The sequence below is a fragment of the Centroberyx gerrardi genome, chromosome 13 (assembly GCF_048128805.1).
Source record: "Centroberyx gerrardi isolate f3 chromosome 13, fCenGer3.hap1.cur.20231027, whole genome shotgun sequence".
NCBI lineage: Eukaryota > Metazoa > Chordata > Actinopteri > Beryciformes > Berycidae > Centroberyx > Centroberyx gerrardi.
Window position 1 is genome coordinate 9,896,605 of NC_136009.1, and position 20,308 is coordinate 9,916,912.

At 45.3% G+C, this 20,308-nt stretch overlaps 1 protein-coding gene across 4 annotated transcripts; it reads right to left on the bottom strand.

Annotated features, from left to right (window-relative positions):
• Positions 1–1,390: 1,390 nt before the first annotated feature.
• dnm3b (dynamin 3b) lies at positions 1,391–19,192 on the bottom strand. Of its 4 annotated transcripts, XM_071920974.2 has the most exons (21): positions 19,032–19,192; positions 16,942–17,015; positions 16,575–16,724; positions 15,484–15,687; positions 14,875–14,973; positions 14,055–14,215; positions 13,521–13,663; positions 13,191–13,326; positions 12,915–12,982; positions 12,060–12,198; positions 11,801–11,887; positions 11,517–11,587; positions 11,185–11,239; positions 10,299–10,328; positions 9,376–9,489; positions 5,126–5,235; positions 4,022–4,136; positions 3,392–3,556; positions 2,565–2,797; positions 2,242–2,415; positions 1,391–1,492 (listed from the first exon to the last, which is right to left on the bottom strand). In XM_071920974.2, exons 1-21 carry the CDS (start codon positions 19,190–19,192, stop codon positions 1,450–1,452), a joined length of 2,532 nt encoding a protein of 843 aa, XP_071777075.1. In that variant the 3' UTR covers positions 1,391–1,449. The 4 variants fall into 4 exon arrangements, with proteins under 4 accessions (XP_071777075.1, XP_071777076.1, XP_078143579.1 ...); XM_071920975.2 differs by lacking the exon at positions 10,299–10,328; XM_078287453.1 differs by lacking the exon at positions 10,299–10,328 and having other exon boundaries at positions 9,376–9,498.
• Between the last annotated feature and the right edge of the window lie 1,116 nt (positions 19,193–20,308).

The window sequence follows — 20,308 nt, forward strand, 5'->3', positions numbered from 1 at the left end:
GTCATTATAGTCCACAGGTACAGTACCTCCTTATCATTACCTATATACATCAGAACACAGTTTAGGCCCACGTACACAATAACAAACTGACAGAGAGCACTTGAACATTGACAATACCACCTTAAGCTCTGACACAGATGCTGACTGACTGGCCTAACTGGTTGTGAGAGCAGGAGAGGGAGCAGAGAACAGAGGGGTTCGGAGCAGGGGGGGGGAGTGCTGGTTTTGTGATGTGCATGGAGTTGCATGTGTCGAACCTGAGGAAAAGGCTAAATGGAAACGTCTCAATGCTTGTCCTTTGCTCGTTCGCAGAGGGACTTGCGTTTTTTTGCCACATTAATTAGCGTTTATTCATCTATTTTTTTTTCCAAGCGGCAAGGTGCAGTCCCACCCGTCTTACCAGTCAGCGTCTGAATTGGAGCTTAAGGCTGCAAGGGTCACGACTTGACCATTGAATACAGCACAGGTGGACACCTATGACGAGGTTGAACGCATTATTGAGGCTGTTTCCATATAGAGAATACTGAAGGTGCTCCTCAGCCTTGCTATGTGTGTATGGCTGCTACTACAACACAGGAACAACTCACAAAAGTCCAACATTAAATTACCCCCAAGGGTTTATGATTCATTATTAACAGCTTTGACCATGAAAACAAATACAACTGAAACGCCAACAAACGTGCAGACAGACGGCACATGCACACGTGTCCTCGCGCACCTCGCACACACACACACACACGCACATACACGGTATTACTCGCACATACACACACAAATACGCATGTACACACACACATACTAAGATACAACTTCTGTTCCTAAGAGAACATCAAGCCGATAATGAACACTTAGGGGGCATTGTACAATAAATAATACAATACTAAAACAAACTGAGCCTACATATAGGCAAATTAGTCCCTCCCCCCATACACACACACACACGCACACACACACACACACTCTACATACACACACTCACATGCAATAAAAGCAGCTTATGTGCCATGCTGCATTTTGGAATGAGTAGGGCAGTACCACTGCTGAGCGTATTTTTCATGTATAAGCAGCAAGTGGGGGATGGCGGTTGACGCGGTGAGGGGGTTTGGGGGGGAAAGAGGTTCCAGGACCGAAAACTTGGGTAGTGGATCTGCTAAGCAAACCTGGACCACGGGCGAGCAACAAGCGCACGTACACGTACACCACAAGACAAAGTACCATACTGTACATAGATATATGGACATCGTCACCTGGCGGGAATTCAAGGGTCGAGGGGGGGTGGGGGGGGTGGCAAAGACTCGGGTGTCTGCACTAGGGAGAGACCAGGATCGCAGAGCCATGGCTAAAGAGAGAGAGTGAGAGAGAGAGAGGGGGATGGAGTGGGGAGAGCGAGAGGGAGAGGCGAATGGAGGCCAAGGCCCACAAGATGTGAGGAACCCCCCTGTGAGATGATTATGGTGGGGCTTGTCTTGTTGGTGACGGTGGGGGTCGCCGACTGGGAGGAAGAGAAGAGAAGAGAAGAGAAGAGAAGAGAAGAGAAGAGAAGAGAAGAGAAGAGAAAAGAAAATTAGTCTTCAAACAAGTTTCAAAGATACAGTACTAACACCATGTCTCACACACAGCAGCCAACACTGATATAACAAAAAGCTTTATTGGCAGGATCAAGTAGTATTGATTGTTGCCAAAGCATATTACAATAGTACAGGATACAATAAGGTACAATATAAATGAATATAGGAATTAGAGGCAATATATGAATTACAAATTTAAATTAAAATACAGGAATTCCTAATTATAAAGACTCTATGTTAAAAATTGTTCATATGATATATATGATTCTATGCAATGCTATGGACAATACTCATATGCAGTGCATCCTAGACAATTTCAATTATGATCTTTTTTCATACTTTGGACATTCTGATAGGAAGCGCAATTCTGTTTCTACATCTCTGGGCATCCGTTCTTTTTTATATCTCCCTCTTTCAATATTTATATTATGATCACTAATCCTTAGTTTTGTAAGGATTTTTCGTTCTTTCACATTTTGAATGTCCAGATAATGAGCTAATTCAGCTTTTTGATGACGAAGGGAATAACATTGCATATCATTGCAATTATCTGTTCTGTACACAGTAAGCCTCAAACCGCTTCTATTTGTTAACATCACCACTATCACAAAAAGATAAGAAGAGCGTGTTCCCTGTCTTCCCAGTAGGTGGGGTGTGTGAGGGTTGTACTCACCTGGGGATGCTAGGAGGGGCCCTGTTAGGGCGGCTGGGAGCCTGGGGGCTGTCGGCACTGTTATTGAAGGGCCCCAGGGGTCCCGGGCGGTTCGGGGGTGGGGGGGCCCCTCGGGGAGCCGGGCGCTGGCCCGAGGACATCCTCCTGGGGGCGGTGGGGCTGGGTGGGGGAGACCTGCGGAGAGGGAGGAGATAAAGTAAGGAATAAATGCTTAGGAAGGAAAGAACACAGCTTATCTAGCTAATCTCACAGAAGTCAGGGAAGTGTGACTGTGTGCGTGTGTGTGCGTGTGTGTGTTTGTGATCGCTTCCATTCCAGTTCACCTGCGGCCACCGGCCCCGCCCACCCAGGAGCTGTCGACGGGCGGAGGCAGGGGGGTGGTGATGGTGGAGGTGGAGATGTCTCCGATGATGGCCAGCGCCTCCTTCAGGGCGTGGTGGGTCCTCAGCACCTCGTCCCTCCTCTGGGCCTGCTCCTGGGACTCGTCCATCAGGGCGCTCTGGTCGCCCGCAGAGTACAGCTGGGCCAGCAGCTCCGCGTTGATAAAGTCCTTCACCTGGTGGCAGGGAGAGGCAGCGCAGGGGGATGAAGCATAACGGCAGGAATGACGAGGTTGCAGTCAAAATGATAAAACAATAGGGCAACTGGCAGGAAGTTCTGCTAAGAAAGGAACAAGGAAAGACACAGCCCTTCTGACAAAAGCTGCAATGTATTTTTTTTTCTCTGAGAGTGTCGGTGCCGCTTCAGGGCGCCTACATTTTGGAGTGTCGTCCCTGAGGAGCTCAGACAAGCAGAGTCAGTGCTGTCTTTTAAATCACTTCAAGACTTATTTCTACAGATGTGCTTTTTATGTAATGATATTTTTCTTTCCACTATTGCTTCTTTGTTTTTGCCAGTTGTCCTCTTCTTAACTTGTGTAACCTTGATTCTGTGTCTTTTTTTTGTCTTGATTGTGAAGCACCTATATGAGCTATAAAAATAAAGTTATGAACATTATAAGTAGTAGTATTAGTAGTAGTAATAGTAGTAGTAGTAATAGGAGCAGTAGCAGCAGTATTAGTAGTGGTAGTAGCAGTAGTTGTATCTTTAATACAGTAACAAGGCAGGAAAATCATCTGAAAGGGTTGTGAATGAAGGACTTCTTATTTACATTGTTGATCATGAGATGCATGATGGTCTTGGGCATGAGGTCCCGGATGCACTTGTTGACGATGGCCATGTAGGAGTCCACCAGATTACGGATGGTCTCCACTTTACGCTCCAGCTGAGGGTCCATGGAGAAGTTCTCTGAGGTGGTGGAGCTCTCACTCTCCACCTGTAGGGGGAGAAAGGGGGAATATTACTGCAGGAAAAAAGAGAAGACAGTCAAAAAGAAAGAGGGACTTAGATAGCCCATGGGATTATATTGTATGTATTGTATTGTATGAGATTGATGATCTGATGCACAATGGCATTTTTTATTCTTTTTTTCCCCTTGTAAAGTAAAGATTTTAGAAGAAAATTTAGGAAAAATGTGTTATCTTTCCATCATTGCTTTGTAAAATAGAGAGGAATTCCCCATAGTTGTGAAATTGATTGATGAACTGAAAAACAAGTAATATAGTAAATGAGAGATAACGTGACAAGTGAAATAGGATAAACAAATAAATGATGATATTTTAGGATTAGACAGAGTAGAAGAGATAGAATACAACTTTATGGGTTAACCAAGGCTGAGAAACTGCCACACATGCACTGAACAAACAGATGAATTAATCAATCAATCGATCAATGGGCTAACCGTGGTGGTCTTCTCGGGGTAGACCCCAGCACGCAGGAGAGAGGACTTCCAGCTGTCCACATCGTCCTGAGAGTCACAGGCCAACTCCAGGGTGCGATTGTCCTTGTACACATTCCTGACCGCCACAACACAGGAGGAGAAGAAGATGTTACTCTGCTTCCAGGTCACAATGAAGCATGGGTGGGAATCACCAATGAGCTGATCTTGGTTCAAATTACAGATACAACAAATGTGTCATAATAAACTGCAAGATACTGGCGAGGAGGCATGCATTTAATTAAATAAATAATGAAAATACATCTTTGAATGATTTGATGATTTAACAGAATCCAGCTGATATTGCTCATAGTTTTAAAAAAAAAAGGGGGTTTGACAAAAGAGCATGCCAGTCCTTTCCTATGGGATATGTTGTTATTTAGCCTCATTTTTTAGGTTTTGAGCGGCTGATTTGAATGGCTGCAGACCAGAGCATCGTATTCTATGACATACTGTACATACCTTCAATTGAATGTACAGTAGAGAATAGATTGTTTCCCTTGAACAGAACATCCTGTACCAACTAACTTCAAGCCTAATACTGTACATCTTCCACAGGTCCACAGCCTTATGATGCAGTCCTATCAGGGTAATCGGTTGCTTGTTTTCCCCACTGAATATCCTCATCTGCCTACTATTACAGCATTAAGATGTTCAAGTAACTCTACAAGATTTTTTTTAGGTTTTCCAAATGCTAATTGCTCTCCAAAAAATCTGCATATTTTGGTATTTTACGATTCTGAGTGCTGTCCTCAAGTATCTTGTTACAAACTGCGTTCTGATTCTTAGACACAATAGAAATTACTCACAAAAGGAATGTCATACAGTACATGTATGGAAATACTGCCCTTCTGTGGAAGCTTGCCTGGATGCATACATGCATAACCCAAAACATATTTCCACCGCTCCGCCAGCACACAGGCCTTGAACTCTCTGCCTCCCTCTACCGTGTGTGATTGCTATCAAGAGCTGTGTTTTATTGGCAGCTACATGAGCGGCAAAACCATTAAGTGCTCCAATGGAAAGTAGAAAATGAAAACGGGGGCATTGTGCGGCCTCTCCACTGACCTTGACTCTGTATTGAAAATAGAGAATATGTGCTTGCTGGACATGAAGCTCTTCTCGACGTCGCGGACCTTCAGGTTGTCCAGGGGGAGCATGTACTTCTTCTCCTTCTCCTGCGAACAAGGAAAACAGAAGGAATGGATAATGAGCGTTTTTTACAACTCTGATACACACAATCTGCTGTCTTTGGTGTTGGTTTGTTTTTTTGCACCAAGATACCGGCCGCAAAAAAACAAGTGTCGGTGATAGAGAAAGGTGAGAGGGGGTTTTAAAAGAGGAAGAGAAGGGGGTAAGATAGGGGAGGAGGGGAGGGGAGAGGAAAGAGGGGTAGAGAGAAAGAAAGGGAACAGAGAGGGGGGTGGGGGGGGGGTGACAGGAGGGAGGAGGAATGGGGGAGAAACGAGGGGGGGGGGAGTGGGTGGAGAAGGGGGGAAGCGGAGGAAAGAAAGAAACAGAGAGAGAAAAAGAGAGAAGAGAGAGAGAGAGAGAGAGAGAGAGAGCACATGTGGAAGTCATTACAGTGTGGGTCAAGACGCAGTCGTTCTTCACGGTGCGTTTTTTAAACCGGAGAGGGAGCTGAAGGCTGAGGAAACTCTCTGGCTACGGTGGAGAGAGAGAGAGAGAGAGAGAGAGAGAGAGAGAGAGAGAGAGAGGGGGAAAAGCACCGGAGGAGGCCAGAGAAACGCACAAACGTTCGTCTTCCGCGGTGGAAGCCTGAGCGAGATCCTGAGAGGGCCTGGGACAGATGCTGAGGGTAAGTTCAAGGGGTTCAAGAGGAGAAGGAGCGCTACCACTATTCGGTTTACCCTCCATCCTATAGCCTCCTTCTTCCCTCGCTCCCTCCGTCTCTTTCTTTTATCCCTCCCCCTCTATATTTCTTCAATATTTTTTCTTTCCATTCCAGAGGGGCCCACTTCCTGCCTGATTTTTTCTTTTTTTTTTTTTTGAAGAGAGAGAGAGAGGGGGAGAGAGGGAGAGAGAGAGAGAGATTAAATGACAGCCTGGCGTTAAAACTCAACATCTGGTAGTGCTTAGCAGCACACAGAGAACCAAGGAAGGAGGGAGAGAGCGGAGAAGTTGGAGGGACGGCCCGGGCTGAAGAAAGGAGAGGGCCGAGGAGAAGGAACAAGAAGTGGATTTCCGATGAGATTTGCGAGAGAAAAGCCCGCGTCTGGTCCGCCGTCCCGGGACAGAGACGGTAGAGGGTGGCAGGTAAGAATTAAAGGGCTGAGGAGAGAAGAAGAAGATAGGGCCAAGAAAAAGCGCTGCAGACCCTTTCTGCGTTGTATTCCCCAAGGGGTCACTACGGCCCATATATGGTCACACGGGTCCCTCCCTCTTCCCCTCTCTTTCTCTCCCTCTCTCTCTCACTCACTCACTCCCCCCCCCTCCTTCTCTCTCTCTCTCTTTCCCTCTTTTTTGTAATATCCCCTCCCTGAACGTGCAGCCAGTCTGTCCCAGTCGTCTGAGCGAATGTGCCACGTCAAGGCTGGATACTCTACATGGCCGGCGTGACCAAAATGGACCGCGAGGGGACCGAGAGGCGAAAAAGATCAACCCAAACAAACAAACGGGCCGGCACGACGTACACCAAAAAAAAAAAGGGGGGAAGGCGGCGACGCGGACCTGGGGGGCCCCCGAATCGCCGTTTTTTTGGGGGGCTCCGTAGACGGGATCCCGACTCCTTTGGTGCCAAAATGGAGAGAGAGGGCGAAGGGAGGGCACAAGACGGCAGAGCTGCGAGCATCTGGGACGGCAGAGACACCGCAAGGCCTGGCTCTGACTCCGGCTCCGTCCACCCAGTGTTCAGACTACCTGTTCATTGTCATACTGGTGTACAGTAGTCTGCACATTGGTTAGACTGGGCACGGACCCTCTTCTGTCAGTCTGTCTCTCTGTCTCTCTCTCTCTCTCTCTCTGTCTGTCTGTCTCTCTGTGGGCCCGCTGTGTGGGCATTCCAGGTTTCAAAGATGTGTTTTTTTTTCATCTGTTCCTTACTCTTCGGCCTCTGTTGTTTGTATTTGTGTCTTTTTGTTTTATTTGATTCCATGTGTACTGATAGGCATCCATGCTCTTCGTCTGTATTTTGTCCTAAGTGCATTTTAACACCCTCTTACTTCCTTTTCACTTTTTTTTTTGTGGAATAAACATATATCACAGATTTTCTACACTAACTGTAGATTTTGACAAATTGCTGTGAAAATTAAGCTGTGTAAAGATCTAAATCTCGAGCCACAATGCTGGAAAGATTTAAATGTAAGGCCAAAAAATGTGTAACGGCCTCATAAAATAGTAAGCTCACAAAATTGATTGTATAAGAGCTGAATGAGTAAGTGTGCAGGCTGCTAGCCTGGTGCTCTGATGAAGATGTGGTCCACCGGAGTGGGAGGAGCCACTGTGGCTGCAAAGAATCAAACACAGGCCAAAGGAACGGGGGCCAATCAATCAAGTGGAGTTTGAAAATACAGTCAGACACCTCCAGTGAAGTTATTTAGGTGGGTGGCCAAAGCAGACCTGGTAGATTTAATACAAAGGACACTGATGTATGCTAGATGGCTGTGGTGTCAAATGACTGCAAAAGGCTGGTAAGAAAAGTATTTTGCAGATGGTGCAATAAATACCTCAGCTAAAGCCCCCAGTGCACAAGGGATATAGACTGAAGTTGTTTTACTTTGACTATAGAGTCAATTTAAGAGGTCAGATCGTTATGAGTCTGTTTGTGTTTGTAAGAATTATGAAAAGTGAGAGAATGGACGTAAAACGTCTTAACTTAGAAGTGTTTTTTGGGTGTTATTATCTCTTTAGAAGTATGTGGAATATAACGGACAGTATAGGTATTAAACAGTGAATGGATGGAATGGAGTTGGTCATGAAGTAGTAATTGGTTATGAAGCTGAAAAGTTCAGAAACAGAAAGGGGGGGATATTGATATTTAATAGAGGGGTTTCTCCCCACTAAAACATTGGAGGCTGATGTTTGGATTAAAAACTTGTGATTTTCCTGCCAAGAATGTGCGCAGTTCCAAAGTAACTGCCAACCACACCAAGAGAGGGAGGAGGTGTGTGTGTGTGTGTGTGTGTGTGTGTGTGTGTGTGTGTGTGTGTACATATGTATGTGTGTGTGTGTGTGTGTGTGTGTGTGTGTGTGTGTGTGTGTGCATGTGTGCCTTTGACTATAGAAAGTTCAAGGAGTGTAAAACAGAAATATACAAGGCGAAGGCAATGGAGTCTATAATTTCCTACATCACCACACTAACGTATCAAATAACAATCTGTAAACCCAACGCAGTGCAGTCCATGTGCTGTCTGAGCTGAGTATGCTTTCATTTATTTCTGTGTCTGTGAGTGAACATTTGGTTGGAATTGGGACCGTTCCAAATTTGCAAAAAAAGAAGCAAATGCCTTAACTCCCAGTGGAAAGAGGTGGAGAGAGAAGAAACACAGACAAAAGGGGGAAACTACAAGACAAAGGGAATGAATGGAAAGAAAGAGTGAATGACAGGACTAGGTCTGAATCATCTACGTCCTCCATCCAGTAAACTGCTCTATCACGATGATGATCGACGCTTAATCAAAGACTATATGCTCACAAACTGTAAATTGTCCTGTCACATATGCAATGAGTAATGTTACCAACTGACCGGCTGCCATCCAACAGTTTAAATTGGAATCATCAATCACAGCTGCCACGGGGAAAAATGTGTTTTATATTGGAGGCTGGAGAGGACACTATTGTCTCTATCAATCTGTCTTTTTCATAAAAAATGTACTATACTTCTGTATTTTATGTACTAAACAAGGTCTGTTAAACAAACCAGCAAGAACAGCGACTGGCTGAGGGAGTTGCAGTGTGTCTGCCTGTCTACACTTGCTGTGCAGAATATCCTCCAACCTGTACAGCAGGCACAGACAGGCAGATAGACATCAGCCTGCCAAGCCAGCAGGATGGACCACATACTGCATCCTACCAACACAGGGTCACCATTGCCATATCTGAGATGATGATAACTGATGATGATAATCCAAATAATAAAAATCTGCTTTAAGATGGACAACTTGTCTCTCCTCTTAAAAAAAAGACCAGGATGAGAAAACCAGCAGAGCCATGTTGGGCCAAAGAGTCCATCAACCAAAGGATCAAATCACTATGGTACATTATTCCTCTATAGTATGTATGAAGCTGGTTCCATTCTGCACTACATCAAAATATCAGAATCCATCCAGTGGTCTTAGCTGTAGCAGGACTAAACTCACCTCATCATCCTTGAACCAGGAGAGGCTCTCAGCGGTCAGCACAAACCAGTACTCCTTGGCTCCACCCTTGATGATGCTGATGTTGTTGATGGTCAGCCAGCCTTTGCGGATGACCTGCAGGGAGGGTAAGGTCAAAGGTCAGGTATGGCTGTAGTGTCAAAACAAAAAAAATAGGAAAACAAGAGGGCAACGACAGGAACTCCTCATCCCATAATTCATAGAAACAATTCACCCACTTCCAGTATACAACGACGAAACCGTACAACATCTTGTGGGTAAAACTCACCCAAATCAATCTGTGCAAACCATCAATGCATACAATGCAATGAAATGTGGGGACGCCAGGTTAGGTGTGTAAATGTGTGTGTCTTGGTGAGTCATTCAGACCCGAACTTGTGACAGTGTTTCAGTGCAGTCTCATTCAAGGCACTGTGTTCACAATGCCACAAACAAAGGGCTGTGTTAGCTTGTTAAGTGACCATTGTGTTAAGTGCTTCAAGCACACAATAAGGCATGTGTGTGCTAAGTATCTACAGTGTTAGGTGTTTTAACCCTACAAGCCCCACATAAACAAGCCAGTGGGCATAGCGCCAAGTGATAATAAGGTTAGCTGAGTGTCAGTCTTGGACAGCCTAAGACTCACTGAGGAGGTTACCCAAATCATTATAAAGCCTTTTGGGCCTAAGCACAAATGAGAGAGCTGTTTTGTGGCTGGAACTGTGACAGGAATCTTATATTTAACCCTATGAGTCCTTGATGTGATCATTTTCATTTCAAATTATCAAATCTGGGTTACACAGGGTTAAAGCATGTTTTTTTTTTTTACTTATCTAATTTATATCTAAATCTAGCTGGCAACTCCTTGTAGTCTGCGGGCCGTGGGGGGGTGTTAGAGAGTAAACTGTTAGAGAGTAAACTCTTACAATCAGGCCTGAGGCGGGAGGAGAGGAGGCCTGCAACAGGAAGGAACGGGGGGGATTTAGACACCTGGTGGCACTAGAAAACGCAAGGCAACTTTTCTGGTGCAACATCTCTGGCAGCAAATTTCTCTGCCAAACAGTAGCCTATACAGCCAAATGCCATTCTTTAGCAGTTAGCAGTTCTTTAGCGGTTAGGAAAAACGAGATTGCCCCACTCCGTGTGATGTGACCAAAAAAAAGAGAGACGTTCCTAGAAAGCGGTGCTGGAGAGCACCACACAATGGGCAGAAGTGTTACTGCAGGCAGAAATGACATTGCAAACCATAACCCACAATGAGTGATACTCACCAACAGACACCCATAAGAGGGCAGCTGAGATTCTCACTAAGGGATGGGGATGAAATGCAAAGTGGCACCTTGATGACACAGGAGGGGTTCAAACAAAGGGAGATGTCTCAACAACAACACCAGTGATGATGGTGGTATAAAGTTATAGCACCCGGTTTGATTTTTCTTTTCTTTTTTTTGCTAGGATCAAATCATACCACCACACACCAAGAAGCAAACAAACGACTGTACACAAATGGTGCCCCAAATCAAACATAATATACTATAACACAGCATGCATGGCTAAAATAGGAATGAATAATAATAAAAAACACAGAGGGTGCAGGCTAAAATGTACCTACGGTATAATGTGTGCTGTGCAAAGGATTTACATGAATGAAAGAGAACATCTTGGCTCATATCCCTTTCACTTCGGTGTCTCTTTCTCTCTTTGTGTTTTCTCTGCAGTAGCCAGCCTCCCACTGTGTGGGTGTGCAGCACACTCCCTTGACCTTGCGCTCCGCTGTTTGTGTGTGACACACAAGACATGACAAACGCTCACCTGATTTCCTGCCGAACTCTGGCTCTTATTAGTCTGACTGCTCCTCTGCTGCGCACTGTGGCGGGGGAACAGCGCAGAGACGGCAGGAATAAAAGGATGACAGGGAAAGAGAAAAATATAAGAGACTGATAGTAGATATAGGGGAAAGAGGGAGAGGGAAAACAACAGCAGAAGAAGACAGGGGTAGGTGGATTATCTTCAATTATATATGTGAGTCATATGTCTAAATGAGCCCCTTATGAATAGTCTATTTCCACTACCCCATGCTACTGCTCCATCATAAATACATTATCATGGAGTAAAGCTAATGGATGGCCTCTGGAGACATTTACTTAGCGAAGCCGATGAAGTCTTCGTGGTTAGTGTTGATGTAGGAGAGCTGCACATCAATCAGCAGCAGAACCTGGAACCATACACAAAACATAGTGCAAACCATTCTTATATTTATAGTAGTCTATATATTACATAGAGAATTTGGTTTGTAATTCCTCAAAATTAAAAGAATAGATTTGGATGTGATGCTCCAATCTGAAGAAGAAGACTGAAGCTTATTTTGTGTGTGTGTTCATGTATATACTGTATGTTCGTCTACACAGTAGGAGTCAGTAGGTGTTACCTGGTCTTTGGCCCGACTCTCTCTGTCTCGGATATGGGAGGTCACGATTCTCTCTGTTTCTTCACGCAGCATGGGGAAGCATTCCAGCTGGAAGCACATCACACACCCAAAAAACACATCAGCATTCATCCTTCCTCTGCTCCTTTGGTCCGTGTCATTCTTCCATCTCCCATCCCCCCCATCCTCCATCCACCCATCTATCACCAAAAGTCTCATCCTTCCTTATGTGTCAGTGCAAGAAACGGTGGGGAGGAGTTACCTTGTTGGAGCACTGGCGCACGGTGTTAATCAGCTCCTGGATGACCATGTCCACACACTTGATGCAGGGCTCCTTCAGCTTTACAATCTGCTTCTTCACAATGGCCTCAAATGCCATGTCTGGAGTGAACAGCCCAGTCCTGGAGAAAGAGACAGACAGGCACAATGGTGAGGAACAGTGCTTTTCTTGTATTATATAATTAGATATAATACATAAGTAATATTTTTGTAGCAGTGTTATTTTGGTTCCAAATCCAAACACTGCTTTTGATCCCAGTATTGGTTCTACTGCCAATTGTAGCATTAAAGCTGCTCTTATTGCAATATTTTATTGTGATAAAAATGGTAATTCTAAAATTTGGACACTCAACTGTTTGTGATTTTGGAAGAAATCAGGGCTAAAATTTGATGTTTCTTTAATGTCACAGTCTCAAGCATGGGTGGCAATTTTTTTGGTTGCGGTGGCCTACCGCTGCTGAATGAATATAGAAACACACAGAGGCTGGATGGAAGAAAAAAAACGACACACTCCTCCCTCGCTCATAGATTCCCATCCAAACCATGTATTTTTAGACTGCTGGCAAACCAAATCCAAACATCTGTTTTGTATTTTTGTTAACCTGTCATGATGTTGGCCATGTCAACTTCTATGTATTTGGCTGCATCTCCTGTCAACAAACTGTAAAGTGGAGTGAATTAATAACTTTATAATGCTAACAGACATAAAGTAGGGACTGGTTGCGTTAGCTGTAGGCCTCCAGTATCTGGATGGCCTGTGTGTCTCCTGGGGGAAACACTGGTGAGAACGTAGAGAATGAAAAATAAAAGACACATAGTTTGGTAAACAAGCTCCCACCTGATACCATGGATGTTCTTGATGGCATAGCTGATCTCTCGACGCATCTCCTTCTCATCACACTCCATCTGAGGGGGGACGGAGAGAAGAAGTTAGAAGAGAGAGAATGAAGGAAAAAGAGAACAGGGAGAAAAAATGAGAGAAACAGGAATCAGGATGAAAACAGGGAACAGGTTGAAGGTGAGAGAGGGGGAGCGCAGAACAGAGACCAGAGGAAGAGAGAGACAGAGAAGACACTGCGGCCGGTCTTCCAGCCTGTTAGTGCAGGTGCATCACCTTGACGAGCTCGAAGGGGAAACGCTCGTGGAAGATGCGGTTGATTTTAGCTCCACCGGACAGCTCCACGGTGTCCACCTGGTCTCCCGAACCTTCAATCCTCTTCTCAAAGTCCACGGAGAACTGCTGCACCATCCTGAAAAAGAATAAAATCAAAAAATACGGCAATGACTTCTGATATTGAGAATGTAAGACAAAGAAAAGGTATTGGGGATGGAAGGATTTATTTCTCCAGAGTAAATTGATTCTGCAGTACGCATATTTTCCTATGAAGTACAATGTAAATGCACTTGTGGAAAAAAACAAAACAAAACAGCGAGTGGTACTGACTGCAGCAGCTGCTTGGTCTTGCGGGACGGGTCATCAGGCCGGTATCCCCGGTATTCCTCGGCCTCCTTGTCCAGGGCCAACAGCTGGGACTGCAGCTTGCTGCGGAACGCCGGCAGCGTGTCCCGGATGTGGTTGGTCAGTTGCTATGGAAACACGACGCCGGCCAACCACAATTAAACAAATTATAATCGCATGTGACGTCACTAAGGAGATTATGTTATCGGCGTTTTGGCTCTACAGAGAGGTTTCCTAATCTAGACTGAAACGTAGAGCGCATCATTTCATAATCAAAGAGGAAACAACACTGATCCTTAAAAAAAAAAAAAAAAAAAGTAGAACTGTTGTGGAATGCCTGACTGAGTGACACGCTATATTAAATTATTAAGTTGAACTTTAAAGAGCTGATGAGTTTTCCATCTACTTGCATCACCCAGGTGGGCGCGCCGCACAATGGAAGCGAATAAAATGGGCCACACTCTTATTAATTATGTAGAGTGCGCTTGGGAAAAGCACTGGGAATAAATCTGGGATCACCTGGTTGAGCACTTTCTGCAGGCGGGGGGTGCCCATTTTTTCAGCCATGTGCCTGTATGAAGGGTGGGACAAGAAGAACTTCCGCTCGGCCTCCAGGGCCATCTTGATATCTTTCTTCCCGTCAATGTCCTTTTGACTGCGATTCACCACCCCGATATAACCTGGGGATGAATGAACAGAGAGGCAAATTGAGAGAAATAACGGATGATAATCCTGGGGGACAGAGGACTGAAAGGCAGGGAGCAAGATAAACAGAAACGAAAGGAGTGGAGGTGCAAATCAGATGGAGGATCAAAGATGGGTAGAGTCAGTTATTGCATATTGCGATTTAGAGAAACACAGGAAGAGAGTGTGAATGTGTCTGTTCGCACCACCATTATAAAAGCATGTTGCTCAGCCAAGCTTTGTTCAAACCCACAGAACTTTATTTTAAATTCTAGTGAAGATCCCAAGGTTTCCAAAGATACCAAATATGTCAGGCTGAATTACAGGAGAATGTGTAAAAAATGATGCACAATACATCTAGATTTCTTTCATTTGATGTAATGGAGCCATAAAAAAAAACTTCTGTCTCTGGTTTGAATATATCACTGAATATGAGCACGCTATAGCTTCAATGAAGCACTGGAACAAGCAGATACATGTATGTGTTACTGTTGTACAGTATGGAAAAACTGTTTTTCTAACTTTGAAGGTACTTAATGGGAAATTTAAGGGGAAATCGGAGTGCAAGGGGTTAAAAGAGACTGACATCGAGAAATAGGAAGTGACAGCGTGAATCTGGCTCGCATAGCTCACGATAACACACACACACACACACCTCGTCGCAGTGGCAGCAGCTTGTTCTCCAGGATATCTCGGGCATCCGTGCCTTCGTCCATCAAATCCAGCTTGGTGATGACACCAATAGTCCTCAGACCTGGTGAGGGGTCAAAAGGTCAAAGGGTCAGGAGGAGCATGATGGAAATCTAGGAATACTTTTTGCAAGTTTTCTATTGGAATACAAGTGACAATGTATTAGAGTACAGAATGATGCCGCCTTTGCACTTGGAGAAACCATTCCCAGAGACACATCTGTCTCATTTCATCATACATTAAATATTCAAAATCCTTTTCCTTCTCCTCCACTTGCGCCCACTCCTCCTATTTCCTAACCTCCACACCTTTCTACATCTTCCTTCCTCTATGCCATCCCATGTCTTACTCCTCTTCATCCCCTCTTTCCCTCCTTTCCTCCTCTTCCATGTCTCTTTTCTGCCTCCTATTCCTCCCTTTTGTATCCTCTCCTTTCCCCTCCCGTTTCTCCTATGTTGTGCTCTTCCTTTCCTCCCTTCCACCCCTTTTCCTCACTTTCTTTCCCTCAATTCCTCCTTCTAATTCCCTCCTACCTAGTTCAAACAATTTCCCCCTCCGCATTTCCCTGCCTCACCCTGGGGGTCGACCTCCTTTGCCAGTTTAAGGGCGTCGGAGTTGGCCAGGTCGGTGTTGGCCGGTGTGACGGCCAGGATCAAGCAGCTCTCCCTGGAGATGAACTGCATGATCATGTCCCTGATCTGCTGCTCGATGTCCACAGGCTGGTCCCCGACCGGCACCTTGGTGATCCCCGGCAGATCGATGAGAGTCAGGTTCAACACTGCACAGTCAGAGGAACACAATTCATTTAAAAAAAAATTACAAGATTTATCCACACATCTACAAAAAAAATATACAGGAATACAGCATGTATTCCATACTATTTACCATAGTATTTAGCCTATATGTCAGCTCCATCAGTAGTCATCAGCATGATCAACTCCCTCACAAAACCACATTTACCACTGGCAATTAATGGGAGAGTGGCTTTCATTTTAATGTAACTCTATTTCAGCATTCAAATATGTTATTCTGATGTCCTAGATGTTTGCTCTGTATTGCTAAAACGACGTAATGTTCATGTGAACTTTGCGTTTGCTATCTAGTTTTGAACCAGAAAATATAGTCTTATTCCAACATCATCACTATGGGTTCTTGCAGCACACCTGGATATAGTCAACTTGCTCACAGTTTCTGATTCAGTCTGAATGGAGCAGCACAAGTGGCGCAGCATCACACATTAGGTGGGTTGAACAAAGTCTCTCTCATTTCAAGTTCATTTCATTTCTTATCTCTGGCGACAGAGGATGCTCACTGTTAGAGAGCAAACCATCCAAGGACATCAATATAACACATCTGAATGCTGAAATTCAGTCACATTAAAATGGAGCCTATACAGTATCTGTTTAGCTTCCACGCAGACTAGCCTCCTCTTCACTCCTCATCATGGGGATTCATTCATGTGTCGTGATTTAGCCAAATTCATTCCAAAACCATATTCTTTTTTTGACAATGACCCAGTTTTTAAAAATATGCACCGCCAGCTATTCATGGAAAGAACAAGAATGCGATGACTCACAGCCTGTCATGGTCTATTTTGACTCTAATGTGTTATTGTGTGCTGTTGCATGACAGTGAGAGGAAGGAAGTTGAGTTGGGGCTTCGCACCGTGTGGGGAGTACACCCGCAGGTTGATGGGGACGGGGGAAATGCCTTTGTTGGCCCCCGTGATGCGGTCGGTCTCCGACTCGATCTCCTGGCGAACCTCGTCGAATTCTGTGAACTTCTTCCCTTTGCAGTGTAGGAATTCAGCCCATTCTGAGAAGATGCAAATGAAGAATATATAACTGAGATTACTGGTGTGTGGGAGAGAGATTGTGGGTGCTGCGAGTGTCTCAGAGGAAAATAACGCCAGTATGAAAGGAAAACAAAGCCAGCAAAAAACAGTGCCATTTGCAAAGGAAAGAGGGGGGGGGATTGGTTGTGTCTGTGTGTGTGTGGGTGGGTGTGGGTGTGTAAGTGTGTGTGCGCCCACCTGCATTGGCACTGATAAGCTGCAGAACCAGGGGCCTACGGGTGACAATACCAGATCCGCGGGGCAGAAAGTCCCTGAGGAAAGACAGCCAATCAAAACTCATAGTACAGAAACAGCCAATGTAAATGCTGAATAAAGAGTGTGGGTGTGGCTGTAGGTGGCATAATGATATCGTCTTCTTCAGGCTTCTTTCTTTGAACTCTTGAAGGGCAAGTTGCTTTGAATTATTAATCACACTACATATGATGGCATGCCAACTGTACTTCATAGTGTAGGACCTTCAATGTCATTCATAGGTGTGGTTTAAGGCTCTAAAGTCGATCCAATACAGTCTAGAGAGGAACGGGAGCTATTTTAAAACACAACAACTCCCGTAGCTTTTAGCTGCTGCTGCTGCAACAACAGAGTGCCTCTTAATAAATGTACAGGGAAGTCTGACCTGATAAACAACAGGTCAAAATGAAGAGCTGCATCGCTGGCAGGTAGAGGAGCTCTCTCATTTAAAAACGATGACTTCACTATTTAAAGAGTCCACATCCACTGTGTGTGTGTGTGTGTGTGTGTGTGTGTGTGTGTGTGCCACCTGACCGCCATCACAACTAACTCCCATGCTAAAGACCTGTTGTGAGAAACCTTATTAACACATATCGACCCCTCGGATCTCCCTGAAGTAGGTTTAGTTACAAAGAAAAAAAAAGGAGTCCACATCTTGTCCATTCAGCGCTGTGGGGCCCAGCTCTGGACAGATGGGCCATTACTCAGCATCACAGCTCTCAAGGATGGCTAGAACAGGACAAAGTCTGTGCATCCATCTGGAACTATAGATGGATGTCAAGCGCACCCATGCACTGGCTGGTCACACTACAGAGAATCTAACTTATGGCATGAGTGTGTCTTTTTACAAGCATTTATTTGTCACTAATCAGCTGGCACACGCACACACTCAGCAGCAAAAGTAATGTCACAAGGACCAATGTCACAATAATTGAACCAAATTAGAGAGTCAATTTTGCAATAAATTCTGAAATTAAGTGATTAGCGCTAGTTTCTACTGCTAGAGAAGTACGTTTACTATGGGGAATTATAAGGAAACCGTAATAACCCCTCAATTAAAAGGTCCTCAATCTAAGGAGATGACTCGCTTCAATTTGTTACACCCAATTATATCACAGAAATGAGCAATTGGAGACCACATTATTGTTGCAGCAGTGTGAGATTCTTGTAGCAGACTCCAAACCCTGTGTTTCACAACTACAACATATAGTGTTAGCTCTCTAAGGATAATTTTGGTTGTGGGACCTGATTCTGATCCTATTTCCAAACTTGAACAGACATTGGAATTCATGCTGGCAATCGGATCACATAGCTGATTCTCATCCTATTGCCAGCATCAATTCCAATGTCTGTTGAGGTTTGTGAATGGCTCTGACCTCGATAGCCTACTTATGTTGAAAATACAGGCATTTTTCTGCAACTGCTCATTATTTATTTGTTTGGAGTGACCAAAACCCTGGGAGAGATGTTGAATATTCATCGGCCGTTCCATTTTTTAGCAGTGGGAGTAGGCACTGCAAAATAAATGTAGGATGATGTAGCTTAAAAACAGGCTACATGCACGTCAAACTGACTGTGCGTTGTGTGTTTTACACCACAGACAACATAACAGCATCCCTTATTAACGGCACACACTGATGCCATTTGAAAGGATTGCTGGTCGCTGTAAAGAAAGGGATATTTCTGGGGCTGCATGTGAAAGAGCCTGCCTGGAGTTGGTGCTGATTGGGCTGAAATCCCACTGGTGTTGCTGTAACCCAAATACTGCCTCCCCCGCCTATAGCATAAGACAGGAGTGTGTGTTAAAAATAAAATGGTGATGACCAGGCTCTGGTGGAGAGGAACAGAACGGGGCTATCAAACTGAAGGTCTCTGCCCATCACTCTGTGGTCTGTACCGCAGCTGCACAGCAGTGACTGAAGGCTGGGGAGAGATGGTGTGAACTCTGCCCGCAGAGATTGGCCCGGTAGGCCTCTTATGTCATCCTCAAGGTTAACGGGACGAGGGATTATCCTATTTCTGTTGGTCAATTTTACCTGCCTACAAAGTTCTCCAGCACGGAGCTTTTCCCTGCGCTCTGGCCGCCGACCACCGCGATCTGCGGCAGGTCGAGGTTGCAGGCCTGCCCGATGGAGCTGAAGGCGTCCTGCAGCTTGTTGACCAGCGGGATCAGGTCCTCCATGCCACGGTTTCCCATGGTGCCTTTAGACGGAGGGACTCGGGATCAGCGAATGGAGAGAGAGAGGGGAGGGGGGGAGATGTGGCGCTGCTATATTAGTCCAGGATACCGCGGTGCTTGTTGATGTAGTGAAGTCATCTAGCCGCGCATTGCCCCGAGCCAAGCGAGGGTCGGACCGACTGGGGAAGCGGGGGAGACAGAGAGAGAGAGAGAGAGAGAGAGAGAGAGAGAGAGAGAGAGAGAGAGAGAGAGAGAGAGAGAGAGAGAGACAGACAGACAGACGGACAGAGAGAGAGACAGAGAGAGGTGCAGAAAGAGAGATATGAACAGACAGGGATAGACAATTGCGCAGTTGCTTACCACCACCACCACCACCATAACCTCTCTATCTCTCTTTCTCTCTCTCTCTGTCTCTCTCTCTCTCTCTGTCTCTCTCAAACACACACACACACACGCAACGCACACACGCACACACACGCAGTCAGCCACACATACTTTCAAGGGCATTTGGAGAGTGGAGCTCCACGGGCTCCGTAATCACACTGACAAACCCGAGCGCTCAAAGCTCTGCAGAGCAAACGCGAAGAACGACTAAATAAATAAAAAATAATAATGCATGACGTTGAATGCGCTGCTTACAGACAACACGACAATATACAGTTTAAAAGACACCTATCGGTTCAAAATATATGAAGAATATAATTATTCGCTACGATATTATTTTGTTATTAGCCTACCCCGCCTCAAGATTCCCTCGGTGTTTTCAGTGTCCGACGGTCCCGGTCGCTGTCCAGTGCTGAAGCGACGCGCAGATCAGGCAGCAAAGACAAGTGACAAGACCCAGCGCGATTATACAAGCACCACCTGCTATGGTGGGGCATCAGCTGGATCTCAACGTCCTGTGCATTAATTGCGTTCACCTGTGAGCGTCGTTATAGTCGGATGGACGTCAGAGCGGTCTCATCCCGAACACAAATTCGCCTTTGACAGATTAATCATTTTTTCCCCTTTCCTTTCCGCGGTAATTGCGAAGCTGCGCCTCGCCTCGGCACCCGATCGACGCGCCGGAGGACCAATGAGAGCCGCGGATTTGGAGACGAGGCAGACAAACGCGGCGTCTCATTGGCCGAGCGG